Consider the following 19917-nt stretch of genomic DNA (forward strand, 5'->3'; position numbering starts at 1 on the left):
AAAGAAATTATGTATAATTCTTTTCAGCTTTAAAACCTTGGGCTGGGCAAAGATTTCTTAGAGCATGAAAAGCAAACCATAAAAGAAAAATACTGGCCAGGCGCGGTGGCTCACGCCTGTAATCCCAGCACTTTGGGAGGCCGAGGCAGGCGGATCACGAGGTCAGGAGATCGAGACCACCCTGGCTAACACGGTGAAACCCCGTCTCCACTAAAAATACAAAAAAAATTAGCCGGGCGTGGTGGCGGGCGCCTGTAGTCCCAGCTACTCGGGAGGCTGAGGCAGGAGAATGGTGTGAACCCAGGAGGCAGAGCTTGCAGTGAGCCGAGATCACACCACTAGACTCCAGCCTGGGCGACAGAGCGAGACGCCGTCTCAAAAAAAAAAAAAAAAGAAAGAAAAAGAAAAATACTACTAAACTGGAATTAAACGTTAAAATTCTTTGCTGTCAAAAGATAGTTAACAAAATGAAAAGGCAAATCGGACTAAGAAAAAAATTTCCCAATATCACATATCTGATAAGGCCTTGCATCCAGAATAAAGAACTCTTACAACTCAATAATAAAAAGACAAATAACCCAACTTAAAAATGTGCAAGAGACATGAACAGACATTTCACTAAAGATAACTATAAATGGCAAATAAGCACATGAAAAGATGATCAACATCCCTAGTCACTGGAACAAAATTAAAAGCTCAGTGAGATACCACTACATACCCACTAGAATGACTAAAACTTAAAAGAGTGACAACACCAAGTGTTGGTGGGAATGTGGAACAATTAGAAGTCTCATACAATAGCTCTTAGGAATGCAAAATGGTACAGATGCTTTGGAACAGTTTGGCAATTTCTTATGAAATTAAACATATACTTACTCATATGACCCATCAACCCCACCCCTGGGGACACAAGGCTTGTGCAAGAATATTGAAAGCAGCTTTATAATAGCCTCCAAGTAGAAACAACCCAAACGTCCATCAACTGGTGGCTACACTCTGGTATGTCTATGTAATAAAATATCACTTAGCAATAAAGGAACTACTGACACATGCAACTTGGATAAATCTCAAAAGCTTAAGTGGAAGAAACTAAACTGAAAAGAGTATATACCATATGATTCCATCTATTAAATAAGATGTAGAAAAAGCAAAACTATAGTGATGGAAAGCCTGTCAGAGGTTGCCAGGAACAGGAATGGAAGGAGGGAACTTCTATATCATGATTGTGGTGGTGAACATACAACTGTATGCATTTGTCAAAACTCATCGAATTGTACACTTAAAATTGTAGTTTACTGTATTTAAATTATACCTCAAGCTGATTTTAAAAAAAAAAGCATGAATGGTTATGGTTAGGATAGTAACCAGAATGCAGCATGAGAAAGACTCTAGGTTGCAGGTACTATTCTATTTCTTTTTTTATATATACTTCAAGTTCTAGGGTACATGTGCACAACGTGCAGGTTTGTTACATATGTATACATGTGCCACGTTGGTGTGCTGCACCCATTAACTCGTCATTTACATTAGGTATATCTCCTAATGCTATCCCTCCCCTCTCTCCCCATCCCACAACAGGCCCCAGTGTGTGAAGTTCCCCTTCCTGTGTCCAAGTGTTCTCATTGTTCAATTCCCACCTATGAGTGAGAACATGCGGTGTTTGGTTTTTTGTCCTTGTGATAGTTTGCTCAGAATGATGGTTTCCAGCTTCATCCATGTCCCTACAAAGGACATGAACTCATCCTTTTTTATGGCTGCATAGTAATCCATGGTGTATATGTGCCACATTTTCTTAATCCAGTCTATCATTGATGGACATTTGGGTTGGTTCCAAGTCTTTGCTATTGTGAATAGTGCCGCAATAAATAAACCTGTGCATGTGTCTTTATAGCAGCATGATTTATAAATCTTTGGGTATATACCCAGTAATGGGATTGCTGGATCAAATGGTATTTCTAGTTCTAGATCCTTGAGGAATCGCCACACTGTCTTCCACAAAGATGGATTAAAGACTTAAATGTTAGTCCTAAAACCATAAAAACCCTAGAAGAAAACCTAGGCAATACCATTCAGGACATAGGCATCGGCAAGGACTTCATGTTTAAAACACCAAAAGCAATGGCAACAAAAGCCAAAATTGACAAATGCGATCTAATTAACTAAAGAGCTTCTGCACAGCAAAACAAACTACCATCAGAGTGAACAGGCAGCCTACAGAATGGGAGAAAATTTTTGCAATCTACTCATCTGACAAAGGGCTAATATCCAGAATCTACAAAGAATTCAAACAAATTTAGAAGAAAAAACAAACAACCCCATCAACAAGTGGGTGAAGGATATGAACAGACACTTCTCAAAAGAAGACATTTATGCAGCCAACAGACACATGAAAAAATGCTCATCACTGGCCATCAGAGAAATGCAAATCAAAACCACAATGAGATACCATCTCACACCAGTTAGAATGGCGATCATTAAAAAGTCATAAAACAACAGGTGCTGGAGAGGAGCTGGAGAAATAGGAACACGTTCACACTGTTGGTGGGACTGTAAACTATTTCTTGAGTTGGGTAGTGGACATATGGGTGCTTAGTTTAGGGAAAGTCACTGAGCTGTATTTTTCCATATGTATGTTCTATTTCAATAAAAATCTTACTAAAAGAATAAATAAAAGAATGGGTCCTTAACAGCCTGAGGCTGAAAAGACTTCTTACACATAGCAGCAATGATTGAAAACTACACTCAAGAAAATGACTAGAAGGTAAGCAAAGGAAAAGAATGCTAAGTAACCACTAATTATAAGGGAATTCAAAAAGCGGCCACTTGTCTGAAGTATATTTTCCCATGTGAGGGACTTGACTAATAATTTCGCTAGATTTGGGTTTATATTATATTAATACATACAGTTATGCACCATTTAACAATGTTTCGGTTGATGGACCACATATACGACCAGGGTCATATAACATTATATTAGAGCTAAAAAAATTCCTATTGCCTAGTGATATCACGGCTGTCCTAACATCTTAGTGCAAGGTATTACCTTTTATATGTTTAGATATGTTCAGATACACAGATATTTAACAGTGTATTACAACTGCCCACAGTATTCAGTACAGTAACATTCTGTACAGGTTTGTAGCCTAGGAGTAACGGGCCATACCATATAGCCTAGGTATGTAGTAGGTCATACCATCTAGGCTTGTATAAGTACACTCTCTGATGTTTGCACAATGACGAATCACCTAATGATGCATTTCTCACCTGTCATTAAGCAACACTTGACTGTATATGGTTATGACACACTGGAATTTTCCACAAACCTCACTCAACATAACCCTTTATTAAATGAGGTTCATATTTTTATTTCTAAAGATACTCATAACACAAGTATACTCAGAACATTTTCATTTCAAAATTTAGGTTTGTAAGAAAAATCTTACTTACCTCCTTCATAAATGACTTGCCTATGCGCACCACTTTTGCAAATAAAATGGGATCGTGAGAAAGGTGAGGACCAAGGTAACAGAACATATTGAACACGTCTCTCCTCAAATCTTCAAAGCTCTCAGCTTGTTTTGGTGCCCTCTTGTTTTGCAAAGCATTAACAGGTGAGCCTTTAGCACCTTTAGGAACGCCAACTCTATTTTAAAAAGTAAAATAAATAAATAAATAAATAAATAAATAAATAAATAAATAAATAAATAAGTATATAATCAATATAACTATATACACACACAACTACAACACCTACAATTTTAACAAAGTTATCTTAATCAGTGAAATTTCTTCTTGCTCATATTTGCTTTCTACATTTCAACTGTGCCTAACTTTATTACACCAGATAATTCTCAACTGGTAGAAACACATAAAAACAACAGTCATTAGAAAAAAAAAATCAGAGCTCAGAGGAGAATGTTCCAAATTAACTGCTTAATCAGAGAAGTGTGGATTTCAAGGAACATTTCACACACACCATCTGAATCTGTTTTTAAACTTGGCCAGTATAGGCAACTTGGATATGGGAATGGGGAACAAGGGATGGACCTAAGATGCACTGGAAAATGAAACAGAAAAATATGGATGTAACAACACTGATTCAAGTCAACTGACATTTCTCAATCTGGATTCCACAACCTAGGATATGTAGAATGTAGTGGTAGGGAAAGTGAGTCATGTAATAAAAGAGGGTCACTTTAGGACACCATACCCAGAGTTCTCACCTGCTCAGCAGGTGTCCCACTGTGGAGTCACAGGGGTCACTCTCTAAGAAGCCTGCATGGCCCACGGCCCATGAAGTGACACTGACGGCAGCAACCAGCAGCTACACAAAAGTCACAAGGCTGAGGCTTTTGAGGCAGGCTCTGATCTATGGGGCTGTAGCCAGAGCTGCTATCAATACTGCTCCTAAGTATCCTGCAAGTAGGCAGAAAGCTAAAGGACTAGATGACACAGTAACTGGGGATGATAAGAGAGGCTAAACTAGTAATTTCCAGAACAGCAGCCTATATGCCAGGAAAGGTAAGGGAATCAGAGAGGCAATGTCCTCACTCAGAGCCACTCAGCCAGGATAGAGAAAAATTACACTAAGAAAAAACCTCAGGAATTCTTTGCCCCTCCCATCCACTGAGAGGAGGAAAAGTCAAAACCAGAAAAATGGAGTTTCAACTCTCAATGGAACAAACCCAACCTAGAAGTCTAACTTGTAGTTTTCAGACTACACTGCAGCACACACTCTAGAACCCCTGGTCTAGACTTTAGAAGACAAGTCACTGATTAATATATATCAGTCTGATACACTCTGTGAATAGTTCTTATCTTTTGATAAAAGGTACTAAAATATATGCTTGGTTTGAGGAGATAAGATAAATATAGATTTTGTTGTAGTCCTAAGCTATTTCTACCTCAATGATTAGTGAAGTATACAGTTACATACCTTCGGTAGAGAGGCTCAATAGTTATATGAATGAGCTTGCAAATAGCAAGGGCTATTAGCTTGTGTGAAGCTGCATAGTATGGAGGCATCTGATCCATAATGTTCTGTGCATGTTGCCAATCACCAATCTTTAATAAGGCTTCCAACAAGCCAAGTTTTTGGTTATCAGGTGGCTAAAAATGAATAGTCAAAACTAAGATACTCAGGATACAGACATCAAGAAATCTTAATACTTTGTCACTTAAAAAACTGACCTAAGCAACACATCAAAAATATTTGCTATTCATGGGAAATTAAACAATATATTCCTGCAAGTACAATCAAAATTTTTAGCTATTGAAAAAACATCAGGGTCAGGCGCACTGGCTCACACCTATAGTCCCAGGAACGTGGGAGGCTGAGGTAGGCAGATCACTTGAGCTCAGAAGTTTGAGACAAGCCTGGGCAACATGGCGAAATCCCATCTCTACAAAAAATACAAAAATTAGCCAGGTATGGTGGCGCATGCCTGTAGTCCCAGCTACTCGGGAGGCTAAGGCTGGAGAATTACTTGAGCTCAGGAGGTAGAAGGCTGCAATGAGCTGTAATCATGCCACTGCACTCCAGCCCGGGTGAAAGAGTGAGACCCTGTCTCAAAAATAACAATAAATAAAAAAAAAAAAAAACAGACACAGGCATTACAGTTTATAGACTTGGAATTAAGTTCTACTTAATGTTATGTCGTGCCACAGGAAACCAGAATTCATCATCTCTGAGAATCCCTTTAGGATTTGAGGGCCATTAATACACAGAGGACAATTAAAGTCAATACATCTTGTGATTTTACTTGGAAAACATTTTGAAATTTATACAAAAAAAAAAATGACAGCTTCTCTTAAAAAGGAGCCATTCAGATTAAAAATAAAACCACTGTAGCAAATGATCCAGAAAATGAGATTTCAGCAAAATGAAAACTAAGAAATTATTCTTCCATAAACGACTATTTAGAAGTTAAATTTCGTAATTCAAAATCCAGAAGATAGTGTTAATTTTACTAGAATGAATTACATACCTTCTCTACCTTCTCCTCTTCTTTTTCCTTTTCTTTCTCTCGCTCATCCATTTTTTCAGAAGACAACACAACCATCGTAAGCTTTCTAACAATTTGCTTAGCTTCCGCAATTTCTCGTTTGTGTTCATCCATAATGCAATTATCAGCTGGAAGAAGCTAAAAATGGTACATTAAAATTTCATAAAACAGCTAATACCAACTACTTGTTCATAGAAAAAGGAAACACTATTCTCAACTGATAAAACTATAAATAAGAAGTCTAACTTATTCGTGACCATTTGCCTTCTAAGTAAATTTCAGTTATTTTCTTATAATTTGACAGAATTAAGTACCTGAATTCTGTACCCCTTTTAAAACCAACTCGCAGCTCAAAGTTTCACATCTTCTGTCTGACAGAGTTCCTAAATTAATATAATACCACGACAGTGATGTTTTCCATTGAATTCATTAGTTTACCCAAGAAAATATATAGCAGTTCCATTAAAAACATTACAAATTTCCCCATTAAAGGCTAAACTCCAAATTAAATAAAGCATTGCAATATGGATCCAATTTGCGAAAGGTGAGCTACTGAATAACACAAAGAGATAAATTTAAATCATCTAAATGAAAAATTTCAAGTAGAAAAATTATTAGTAACTTGACATCTCACTTTTTCTAGGAGCTTATTTAAGTCACAAGCTAGTTACTAGTTTATTGCAAAAGAAAAAGTACTATGTGCATAGTCAACCCTCCATTATGAAAAAGGCTCAAGTATCTCAAGTACAGTCACCTTGTATGAGTGGAAGATGATTAATGTAGACATTTATAAAATAACCCTAACACAAAGAAAACTTCAGGCAACAAATTACTTAGTAGTTTCTGCTAGTCACTATGATAAGCTATAAAAGAAGTGTTCCTGCCCCCTAGAAATGCATAATCTATTCCATTAACTAGGTTTAATGTAAACAGTAAATGAAAATAATAATGAAATATTAAACATTATAGATTTCATTCCATTTATCAAAAAAAAAAAAAAAAAAAGGAGGGAGGGAGAGAGAAAAGTCACTATGGACCAGTGCAAGGAAGTAAGCAAGACTTTTTCTCATTCTGTGTGTTCTCCCCTGGCAATTAAACACATTTTTATTGCTATACTTATACACCTGGCACAGGTCCTCTTGTTTTATTTTTTACTTATTTTTTTTTTTGAGACAGTTTTGCTCATTGCCCAGGCTGGAGTGAAATGGCACGATCTCGGCCCACCGCAATCTCTGCCTCCTGGCTTCAGGCAATTCTGCCTCAGCCTGTCGAGTAGCTGAGATTACAGGCGTGCGCCACCACCCCTGGGTGATTTTGTACTTTTAGTAGAGATGGGATTTCAGCATGTTGGTCAGGCTGGTCTCGAACTCCTGACCTCAGATGATCTGCCCGCCTTGGCCTCCCAAAGTGTTGGGATCAGCAGTGTGAGCCACCGCGCCCGGCCATAGGTCCTTATCTTTTACCCAGACAATTACAACTCCCACTAATGGGCAAACTGTTTCTTCTTATAGTTCTCTCAACTTTTATTTCTGTGTATTTTGAGAATATGTCATTAGATACATGTAAAGTTAGAACAGTTTTATCTTCCTAGTGAGCACAATCTTCACAATCTTGTTATTATGAAGTGGCCCTCTTTATCTCCTTCTGCCAAAAAGTCTATTTTGTCCAACAATAGTAAGTTTGCTGATATATTTTCTCATCCTTTTACCATCAACATTTCATTATCCTTAAGTTTAAGCTGTTTCTCATATAAATAATAAACTCATTTTTAATTCCATTTGACAATCTTTGTCATATTAACAGGACCACTTAGTCTGCTTACATTTACTGCTAAATGCAATCATAATGAGTAATAAATCTATCATCAATTTGTACTTTCCACATATGCCAGTCTATACTTCCCTCTAAAGTCATACCTATGTTTTTAAATTTTCCCTTTTCTGTCCAATTTTCCATATTCTCAGTTTCTACATCACATCTCTCCTTTAAATACTAATATGGCTCTCCACTCCCAAGAGAAAAATCCAGATTCCTTACTATGTCACTTAAGCCGTTAACAGTTTAGCTCTTCTCTATTCCATCCTCATTCCCCCTATATACCACCCTAGGCTCCAACCACTCTGAGCTTCCTGACAGTCCCGTAAGCGGATAAAAAAGCCCTTTCAAATCTCCTGCCTTGGCTGGGCACGGTGGCTCACGCCTGTAATCCCAGTACTTTGGGAGGCTGAGGCAGGCAGATCACCTGAGGTCAGGAGTTCAAGACCAGCCTGGCCAACATGGTGAAATCCCATCTCTACTAAAAATATGGTGAAACCCCATCTCCACTAAAAATACAAAAATTACTTGGGCACGGTGGCGTGTGCCTATAATCCCAAGTACTTGGGAAGCTGAGGCAGGAGAATCACTTGAACCCAGGAGGCAGACGCTGCAGTGAGCCGAGATCGCACCATTGCACTCCAGCCTGGGCAACAGTGAGACTCTGTCTCAAAACAACAACAACAACAACAACTCCTGCCTTTATACTCAGTTAATTCTACCTACAAAGTCTGCTACCATTTCAGCCTAGATGACCCTACTTGTCTATCAAGATCCCAGTTCAACATCACTAGTTTGGGAAAGTCTTCCAAAACCCCCCAAGACAGATATGGTCACTATCTATTCTGAGCTTTGTGAATGTCTCCAATACAGTACCTATTAAATAATGCAAATTTTTTTTCTCCCTTCCTAGACTATGACTGCTTCCAAGGTAAAGACCAAGTTTTACTCAACTCTGTAGCCACAGTATACAAAAATAGGCAATGATGTTAATAAAGTTATTTCAAAGGCAGTGAAGATGATATCACCTTTGGACATACTTGTTTTAAATTAATAGATATCCTAATGCAAAACCTAATAGAAGAGGAATTTATATACTATTAGCCTAGATTTTCAAACTGATGACTAAATTTTTGTTAAACTAGAGGTCATCTGCCACAATCATCAACTCTTCTACATCCTGGGTCCAGCAATAAAAACATAATAGTCATTTAGTGCACACGAATGACACAAGAAAAATATTTTTTAAATATATTAAATATAAAAATACACTAATGAAGTTCCCCATTCATCCTGAATGCCTAAAATTAACATTTTAGAGAGAAAGAAGCAGTATATAGGTAACTTTATATTTCCCATCATTTGTACATAATAAAAAGGCTTGCTTCCTTCCTTCCTTCCTTCGTCTCTGTTTCTTTTTCTTTCTTTTCTTCCCTCTGTGGCCCAGGCTGGAGTGTACTCGGCTCGCTGCAGACTCCCTGCCTCCAGCTCCCGTGATTCTCCTGCCTCGGCCTGCAGCCTGCCTGGGATTGCGGCCGCGCGCCACCACCCCTCCCTGGTTTTTCTCCTTTGGCTGGAGGCGCGGTTTCGCCATGTTGGCCAGGCTGGTTTCCAGCTCCTGACCTTGAGTGGTCTGCCCGCCTCGGTCTCCCGAGGTGCTCGGACTGCAGATGGGGTCTTGCTCAACTCCAGCTCGGTGTTGCCCGGGCTGGAGTGTGGTGGCGTGGTCTTAGCTCGCTGCAGCCTCCGCCTCCCAGCCGCCTGCCTTGGTTTCCCAGGGTGCTGGGATTGCAGCCTCTGCCCGGCCGCCGCCCCGTCAGGGAGGTGGGGAGCGTCTCTGCCTGGCCGCCCATCGTCTGGGATGTGAGGAGCGCCTCTGCCCGGCTGCCCCGTCTGGGATGTGAGGAGCGCCTCTGCCCGGCCGCCACCCCGTCTAGAAAGTGAGGAGCATCTCCGCCTGGCCGCCCATCGTCTGGGATGTGGGGAGCGCCTCTGCCCGGCTGCCGCCCCGTCTGCGAGGTGAGGAGCGCCTCTGCCCGGCCGCCCCGTCTGGGAAGAGGTGAGGAGCGTCTCTGCCGGGCCACCCCGTCTGGGAAGTGAGGAGTGCCTCTGCCCGGCCGCCCATCGTCTGGGATGTGGGGAGCGCCTCTGCCCGGTCACCGCCCCATCTGGGAGGTGAGAAGCGCCTCTGCCCGGCCGCCCCGTCTGGGATGTGAGGAGCGCCTCTGCCCAGCCGCCCCGTCTGGGAAGTGAGGAGCGCCTCTGCCCGGCTGCCCCTTCTGGGAAGAAGTGAGGAGCGCCTCTGAAGGTGTGGGGGCCTCTGCCCGCGGCCCCGTCTGAAGGTGGGGAGCGCCTCTGCCCGGCCGCCCATCTGGGAAGAAGTGAGAGCGCCTCTGCCGGGCCGCCTCTGCCCAGCCGCCCCATCTGGGATGTGGGGAGCGCCTCTGCCTGGCCGCCCCATCTGGGAGGTCTACCACGGAGGCCAGACATAATGTGGGGGCTGGACGTGGTGGCTCACGCCTGTGGTCCCAGCACTCTGGGAGGCCGAGGCAGGTTGATCACTTGAGGCTAGGAGTTCGACGCCAGCCTGGCCAACATGGTGAAACATATGAAAAATACAACAGACAAACCAACCAACCAACCCAGTGACAACAAAACAGGTCTACCCTGGAGTCATACTCTAATTTTTTCTATTTTCCTCCCTTTCTGATCCTTTATCCCACTTTCTTTTTCTTCCTCTTCCTTCTCCTTCTTTGTCAAATAGAGGATTGAGTTATTATCATTGATCCATACAAAGTCCCTCTCTCATTTATTTTCTTTAATTCCCACCCCCCATTTCTATACCCCGTCTTCCCATGTGCAACCTTCCTAATATGTTTGATATGCATCTTTTTGTTTGTATGTATTTTTAGAAAATGTTTATTGTTTTGTGTGCAAAAAAAATTAATAAAAAAAAGAAAAAGAAAAAGGCTTAAAAAACTACATTGGTTAGAACTTGGCCTCTCTCCCCATGAGCTATGCCTGGATGACAGTTAAGAACTTGAACTTCATATCCAAACTTAAACTCTGTAAAGGTGACCAAAACTTAAACTCCATAAAGGTGACCAAAAAGGTATTTAATTTTCACAGACTGCCAAATAACTAAATTTATTCACTTTATAAAGTAAACACAAATCAACAATGTATTGGGGCTTCAAAGAGTAAGACTTGAGAACCTAGAACCAACCCAATCCTGGGGGTGCTATGTGGCTACCTACTCCTCTTCCCTACCCTTGAGACAGACAACCAAGTATTCTTAGCAGCCCACTTGACTTACATGTACATAAAGATCATCTAAATCAATAAGATTAAATTGTAGAAGTACTGCTGCAACTCTGTATAAAGATGATGGTGTCTCGCCATTTGGTTCCTAGAAATATAAAAAAAAGTTTCTACTTAGTGCAGAAAGGACAATTAAAGCAATATCCTTCACCTACCAATAATTAAGAACAATTAGATCAAATACTCTAGGCCAAGAAAATGCTTCACTGTGCTTCCTTATCTTACCAAACATCTGAATTCAATACAAGGATTATTATGCCAACATCCCTTTTCACATTGGAACATCTTCTGAAGAACACAAAGAAAGCAATTTCAAAAATGGACACAATTTACAGTGCAGGTTAACATTTAAATAAAATCTCACAACTGAATAGCATAAGTGAGATTTTATAATGCACAGATTTAGTCTGCAGTTCTGTTTATATGTGTGTTTTCTTTTCCGGTTTTTGTGTGTTTTTTGGTTTTGGGGGGGTTTGAGACAGGGTCTCACTCTGTCACCCAGTCTGGAGTGCAGAGGCATGATCACGGCTCACTGCAGTTCTGACCTCTCATGCTCAAGCGATCCTCCCACTTCAGCCTCCTGAGTAGCTGGAACTACAGGTATATGCCACCACACCCGGCCTTTTTTTTTTTTTTTAAGTAGAGATGGGGTCTCACTATGTTGCCCAGGCTGATCTCAAACTCCTGGGCTCTAGCAATCCTCCCACCTCAGCCTCCCAAAGTGATGAGATTACAGGCATGAGCCACCACGCCTGGCTGATACATGTGTGTTTTCTTAACTTGCTTTTTCAAGTTAGTTCTCAGTGGAGACGCAGATAGACAAACTGACAAGTGCAGAAGAACCATCAGCATTTGCTTTATATTTTTCTTCCTTTAATTTTATTTCTTGGGTTTTATGCTAAGTATATCTGTCTGTCAGCTGATGTTCCCCACAAAACAGGTGTACATAAATATTACAGATGAATAAATCGATGTTTTAAAGTACAGAATGGCAAAGTCAATTCCAGGCCAGCCATGAGGACCCTACATAGAAACATAAGAATCTTTGAATGCTATCAATTTTCAAAGCTAATTTTAACACTGCCGAGGTCAGATGAATGGAACAGTAAGTGAGAATAACTGGCAATAACTAACTGGCCAAATGTAAATAAAAAGCAAACAGTAACAATACACTATGTTCTTTTTATAGTCAATACTGAAAATGAGACCTTTGTATGTAAGGTTCCTCCCACAATTATGATATTATGCAAATAAAATACAAAGCTAACCAAACTAATGTGTATCATTTATAGAAGGCATTGTTTCACTCTATTTTTTAAAAACAGATGAGATGTCTTCAATGTAACAATAGTTTCCTAATTCTAATTTGTTTACAGGCCAGGCACAGTGGCTCACGCCTGTAATCCCAACACTTTGCAAGGCCAAGGTGGGCAGATCACCTGAGGTCAGGAGTTCAAGACCAGCCCGGACAACACAATGAAACCCTGTCTCTCCTAAAAATACAAAAATTAGCCGGGCGTGGTGGCAGGCACCTGTAATACCAGCTACTTGGGAGGCTGAGGCAGGAGAATCACTTCAGCCCGGGAGGCGGAGGCTGCAGTGAGCCGAGATCACGCCACTGCACTCCAGCCTGGGTGACAAAGAGAGACTCCATCTCAAAATAATTTTAAAAACATGTAAAAATAAATGTTTATAAATGGTTATTTAGTAGCAAAACATTTTCCCATAAAAACGAATTGTGGCCAGGGTTTCAAAACAAACTCACAAAAGCTTATTTAACTTATTGACAACCTCTCCTCCACTACCTGACTTGAATGTACCAGGGCCACATTCATTACTCCCTTCATTCTTGTTTAAATAAATCACCACAATACGTCCCACAGTCTCATCCACATACTGTTATGCACAATCCCTGTTCTGTCCCATCATACCTTTCCACATCCTTGAAATACTTCCACGGAATCATATGGAATTCATGATCCATTCTCAGCAAAATTCCCTATATCCAAACTTCTCATCTAAAGGTTCTTTTCACCGTGGTGCTCACACAGAGCCTGGTTCACCCTGAGAACAGCACTGCCATTGTAACCCAGTTAACTGGTAGCTGTTTTCCTCAGACGCCTCACACTACCAGGCCTGGAGGTGATGTGGCAGTTTTCTTTTTGCTTTTTATTGTTGCTTCCAGACTATTCTCCCTCTACCCACCCAGCTTTGAATTTCATATCACTCACTACTCCCTCACTATTGTTGCAATCTAGTTTCATTCTGTTGTGGTCAGAGATGATATTTTGTATGATTTCAACTGAGACTTGTTTTGTGGCCTAATATATGGTCTATTCTAAAGAATGTTGCATGTGCATTGAGAAGAATGTAGATTCTGTTGTTGGGTGTAATGTTCTATATACATAACGTTGTTCAAGTCTTCTATTTTCTTACTCATCTTTTGTCAAGTAATGGTTAGTTGTTCTAACCATTAATGAAAGTAGGGTATGGAAATGTCCAATAATTACACAACTATGTTTCCTTCAAGTCTGCCAATGTTTGCTTCAAATACTCTGGGGCTCTGTTGTTTGGTACAGGTATGTTTATAACTGTTATATCTTCTCAATGGGTTATCCATTTTATCATTATATAATGTTTTTCATTGTCTCTTGTAAAAACTTATTGTCTTAAAGTCTACTTTGATATTAGCATAGCCACCCCAGGTATCTCCAGCATAATGCTTGCACAGAATATGTTTCCATACTTCCAGTTTCAAGCTATTTGTATCTCTAAAGTGAGTTCCTTATACACAGTACATAGCTGGATCATGATTTTTTATACATTCTGCCAAACTCTTGCCTTTTAATTGGTGAGTTTAATCCACTTACATTCAAAATAATTATAGATAAGGATGAACTTCCATCATTTTGTTGTTTTCTGTCATATTTTTGTTCCTCATTTCCTCTATCACTGCCTTTTTTGTTTGATTTTGTGTGTGTGCACCATTTTGATCCCCTTCTTCTTTTTTCTGTTTAGTTTTTAATTATTTTCTTAGTGGTTCCTTTGGGTATAATAATTAACATTTTAAACTTAAAACAACCTAGTTTGAATTAATACCAACTTCACTTCAATAGTGTACAAAACCTCTGCACCTATACATCTCTGCCCCTCCCCATCTATTGTTAGTCACAAATTACATTTTTATCGTGTGCCATTTGACAGATTTATAACCTGGGTGATGGGATGAATTGTACCCCAAACCTCAGCATCACACAATATACCCAGGTAACAAACCTGCACATGTACCCCGAGTCTAAAATAAAAGTTGAAATTTTTTTTAAAGATTCATAATTATTTTATGTATTTGTCTTTTAAGTCATATAGGAAAAAAAGAGGAGTTACAAACCACAAATGTAATAGTACTGGCTTTTATATTTTACCTAGAGTTACCTTAACCAGTGTTCTTTCTTTGGCTTGGCTTCTTCTGCCTGCTCAAATCTATTGTTGAACCTCCACAGTGAATTTTTTATTTCAGTTATTGTACTTTTCAACTCCAGAATGTTTGGTTCCTTTTCATAATTTTGTATCTCTTTATGGATGTTCTCTATTTATTTGGTGAGACAGCACACTCCTGGTTTCCTTTAGCTCATAAAGCATTTTAGGACTATTGATTTAAATTCCTTATCTAGGCTGGGCACAGTGACTCACACTTGTAATCCCAGCACTTTGGGAGGCCGAGGCAGGCAGATCAACTGAGGTCAGGAGTTTGAAACCAGCCTGGCCAACATGGTGAAACCCTGTCTTTACTATAAAGACAAAAATTAGTCAGGCATGGTGGTGTGCACCTGTAGTCCTAGCTGTACTCAGGAGGTTGAAGCAGGAGAATCACTTGAACCCTGGAGACAGAGGTTGCAGTGAGCTGAGATTGTGCCACTGCACTTCAGCCTGGGTGACAAAGGGAGACTCTGTCTCAAAAAAAAAAAAAAAAAAACTGGACGTATTTAATATTATGTAGCAACTATTGAGATCAGATTCTTCTCCATCCTCAAATACCCAGAAGTTGGTTGATGCTGCTTATTGTGGATTTACTGTTGTGTGTGTGTTTAGTGACTTTTATAAACTTTTTTTGTAAAGTTTGTATTCTTCATCACGTGTGGCCACTTGAATCTATGTTCTGTTAGTTTAGTGACCAACTAGTATATTGACAGTTTTTTTAAAGACCTGGAGCAAAAATAAATGGGAAAAGAGAGTGCATTAGGACACTCCTCAAAGTCTGGCCATACCATTCGCAGCTCTGCCTCGGTCTTCACTTCCTGCCTACTCAGACCCAGAAGAGAAAGCTTAGGGTCTCTGTTGGCCTTTTCTGGGCATGTGCCCAGCTCTGAGCATAAGCATGACCTTCTTATGGTATACATGACAGCTTTTTAAAAAGCTCTTTTTCCCCATGTATCTCTTTTTCTAATGTCTTCCTTCTCAGGCTTTTTGGCCTCACTACTGCTTGTCTCAGCTGTTGTCCCTTGCTCCAGGCCACTACAGACAATAATTGTGCCTTTAAGTCCTTTTGGCAAAAGCCATACCAGCCCTGAGAATACTCCCAGTCAAAAGATACAAAAGTAGGCCCCTACGTGGGTCCTTCAGGGAGCAGGCAGCCAGATTAAAACCCAAAAACACAATTCTTTGCTCCCTCTAGCATTAGCAACCTGTACCAGGAGTGTGGGCTTCTATCACCATGGCTACCACTGATCTGGGTGTGGGGGCTAGTAGGCAGGCAATTTAAAATGCCACAGCACTCTCAATTAACTTTGTAGAGCTCTAGAATATAGTAAAAAAAAAAACTTACACCAACCAGGGAAAGGACTGGGGAAGAATATGGCAGCAGCAAAGTTGATAGTTTTTTCCACTTCATTATGTTGTTTTTGTGGTGAGACGGAGCTCTGGAGTTCCCTACTATGCCACTTTCAGTGATGTCCTATTGATGCCATTTATGGATCCTTGAGTCAACTGCCCTTCATTTTGCAACAATATTAGCCTCTGTCACTCTGACTACAATTCTTAACTTTTGGAGATTTTCATATACATGTAAGTGAGCCTTCTACCACGTAGCCTCTTGGTTCTCCTGAACCCTTTCTCTTCCAAAGATCTTCTATACCCTATCTTAACCACTTACTCCATATCCTAAATCTTATTATTATCACTAATGACAATCCTTCCATAATGCCAATTTCATGTATCTGTCCTCAAATGGGCCCTTAATGCTGCTGGACAATCATGCTCCCTTTGTCTTAGCCATTCACTCAACTATATCATGTATCACTTAACAATGGAGATACATTCAATGCATCTTTAGAGCATACTTACACAAGCCTATATGGTACACAACCTACTACACATGTAGGCTATATGGAATACTCTATGGCTCCTAGGCTACAAACCTGTACAGCAAGTTACTATATTGAATACTATAGGCAACTGTAACACAGTGATAAGTGTTTGTGTATCTAAACCTATCTAAACATAGAAAAGAAACAAAAAAATTACAGTATAAAATATTTAAAATGGTACACCTGTGTAGGACACCCACCAAGAATGGAGTGTGCAGGATCAGAAGTTGCTCTGGGTAAGTTAGTAAGTGAATATGAAGGTCTAAGACATTGCTGTACACTACTATATATTTTATAAACATTATATACTTAGGTTACATTGAATTTTTTAATATTTCTTTCTTCAATAAATTAAAATAAATTAAGCTTAGCTTACTGTAACTTTCTTACCTTATAAGCTTTTTAATATTTTTTAACTTTTTGACTTTTTTGTAATAACGCTTAGCTTAAAACACAAACACACTGTACAGCTGTACAAAAATATGTTTTCTTTATATCCTTGTTCTATAAGCTTTTTTGTACTTTTAAGATTTGCTGGACAGGCACAGTGGCTCAGGCCTGTAATCCCAGCACTTTGGGAGGCTGAGACAGGTGGATCACCTGAGGTCAGGAGTTCAAGACCAGCCTGGCTAATATGGTGAAACCCCATCTCTACTAAAAATACAAAAAATTAGCCAGGCTTAGTGGCAGGTGCCTGTAATCCCAGCTACTTGGGAGGCTGAGGCAGGAGAATGGCTTGAACCCAGGAGGCAGAGGCTGCAGTGAGGCCGAGATTGCGCCACTGCACTCCAGCATTGGCAGGGAGAACAAAACGCCGTCTCAAAAAAAAAAAAAAAAAAAAGATTTGTTTTAAGCTTTTTAAACAGTTTTGTTAAAAACTAAGACACAAACACACACATGAGCCTAGGCCTACACAGGATCAGAATCATCAATATCACTGTCTTCCATCTCCACATCTTGTCCCACTAGAAGATGTTTAGGGGCAATAACACTCATGAAGCGGTCATCTATGATGACAATGTCTTCTTCTGGAATACCTCCTGAAGGACCTGAGGCTTTTTCTTGAGGAGGTGTCACTCTTTTCAGAAATATGTCCATGCCACGATGGTTTGCCTGGTTTGTTTCATCACAGATTCGCTTGTAAGCAGATAATGCGCCATGTACATTCCTCTCTATTAATAAAAACCTTGGTCAGCGTTGGGGTCCATGTTTTCAAACTTTTTTTTTTTTTTTTTTTGAGATGGAGTCTTGCCCTGTCGCCCAGGCTGCAGTGCGGTGGCACGATCTTGGCTCACTGCAATCTCCACCTCTCACGTTCAAGTGATTCTCCTGCCTCAGCCACCCTAGTAGCCGAGATTACAGGTGTGCACCACCAAGCCCAGCTAATTTTTCCGTTTTTGGGTAGAGACAGGGTTTCTCCATGTTGGCCAGGCTGGTCTCGAACTTCTGACCTCAAGTGATCCCCCCGCCTCGGCTTCCCAAAGTGCTGGTATTACAGGCGTGAGCTACCGTGCCTGGCCCATGTTTTCAAACTTTTTAAGGAGCTTGCTGAAAAGCTTCTGCTAAACCCTTTACTGTGAATTTTCTTGGGGGTTCTTCTCCTGTAGTTTCCTTTTCTTGGGCCTCTTCTTCAGCTACGTGTTCCTGTTTCATTATAATCTTATGCAACCACTGTTATATATGTGGTCCATTGTTGACCGAAACATCATTGTGCAGCACATAACTGTACTTCCCTACCTTCTCTCCTAACCTCCAATACCTCCTCTCTCATCCTCTCAGCTAATGTCCTTGCTTTCTACTTCAGTAAGAAAATTAGATCAATTGGACTTCTACAGACTCCCAATCACACCTACCCAACTATATCTACATATATTACCTTTATACCTGTTATGATAAACTCTCTATCCTCCTATATAAAGTTAATCCACCCATTTAAGCACCAAACTCCATTTTCTCTATCCTCAAGAACACTGCTCCAAATAATTCTCATCTCTCTCCCCTGTAACACCAGCTCTCCCCTTTCCACTCAGTCATACCCATCAGAATACAAATATATTCTCTCTTCCATCTTAAAAAAATCTCGAGCTCACTTCCCCTGCCATCTACCATCCCATTTGGTCTGCACCCCTTTATAGCAACTGCTTGATAAAGTTGTCAATTGTCACTGTCTCCAATTCTACGCTTCCCATTATCTCTTAATATCACCCAATTCCACCAAAACTGCTAGTTTTGACCTCCCTCCAATGGTTAATTTTCAGTCCTTAAATGACCTATCAGAGACATTTGATGGTTAATCATTCCTTCCTCTATTTAGCTTCCAAAATGCCACATTCTCTGTTTTCCTCCTACTTTACATGTTGTTCCTCATCTACCTTATTTGCTGGTTCCTCATCTTCTCCTAGACCCTTAACACTGGAGTGCCCCACGACTTAGTCCTTGGTTCTCTTCTCTTGCCTCTCTGTATACAACCCTTAGTGATTTCACCCAATGTCATATATTTAAATAGCATCTACATACTTTTGATGCCCACATTTCTATTTCTGGCCTGGTCTATTCTCTTGAACACCAGGTCCATATATTCAATTATTTACTCCATGTGGGGATCCATGTGGGGAAAAGAAAGAGAGATCAGATTGTTACTGTGTCTGTATAGAAAGAAGTAGACACAGGAGACTCCATCTTGTTCTGTACTAAGAAAAATTCTTCTGCCTTGAGATGTTGTTAATCTGTAACCCTACCCCCAACCCTGTGCTCCCTGAAACATGTGCTGTGTCAACTCAGGGTTAAATGGATTAAGGGCTGTGCAAGGTGTGCTTTGTTAAACAAATGTTTGAAGGCAGCATGCTTGTTAAGAGTCATCACCACTCCCTAATCTCAAGTACCCAGGGACACAAAACACTGCAGAAGGCTGCAGGGACCCCTGCCTAGGAAAGCCAGGTATTGTCCAAGGTTTCTCCCCATGTGATAGCCTGAGATATGGCCTCGTGGGAAGGGAAAGACCTGACTGTCCCCCAGCCCGACACCCATAAAGGGTCTGTGAAGAGGATTAGTAAAAGAGGAAGGAATGCCTCGTTGCAGTTGAGACAAGAGGAAGGCATCTATCTCCTGCTCGTCCCTGGGCAATGGAATGTCTCGGTGTAAAACCCGATCGATCGTATATTCCATCTACTGATAGGGGAAAACTGCCTTAGGGCTGGAGGTGGGACATGCGGGCAGCAATACTGCTCTTTAAGGCATTGAGATGTTTACGTGTATATGTATCCAAAGCACAGCACTTAATTCTTTATCTTGTTTATGATGCAGAGACCTTTGTTCACGTTTACCTGCTGACCTTCTCTCCACTATTATCCTGCCACATCCCCCTCTCCGAGAAACACCCAATAATGATCAATAAATACTAAGGGAACTCAGGG

General features: G+C 40.5%; 1 protein-coding gene across 6 annotated transcripts in view; it reads right to left on the minus strand.

The window, feature by feature from the left end:
- Nucleotides 1-19917, minus strand: part of THOC2 (THO complex subunit 2) — a 110268-nt gene that overhangs the window by 59232 nt on the left and 31119 nt on the right. For all 6 annotated transcript variants that reach the window (XR_009214296.1, XM_058441429.1, XM_058441428.1 and 3 more), the window contains 4 exons: nucleotides 11137-11229; nucleotides 5988-6143; nucleotides 4937-5109; nucleotides 3448-3643 (listed from right to left, as the gene is read on the minus strand). Coding sequence is in view for 5 of the 6 variants with exons in the window: in XM_058441428.1 (XP_058297411.1) it covers nucleotides 3448-3643; nucleotides 4937-5109; nucleotides 5988-6143; nucleotides 11137-11229 (618 nt within the window). In the remaining variant the exon portion in view is untranslated. The remainder of the gene's footprint in view (nucleotides 1-3447; nucleotides 3644-4936; nucleotides 5110-5987; nucleotides 6144-11136; nucleotides 11230-19917) is intronic.

Source organism: Hylobates moloch, unplaced genomic scaffold (assembly GCF_009828535.3).
Source record: "Hylobates moloch isolate HMO894 unplaced genomic scaffold, HMol_V3 SCAFFOLD_7, whole genome shotgun sequence".
Classification (NCBI taxonomy): Eukaryota; Metazoa; Chordata; class Mammalia; order Primates; family Hylobatidae; genus Hylobates; species Hylobates moloch.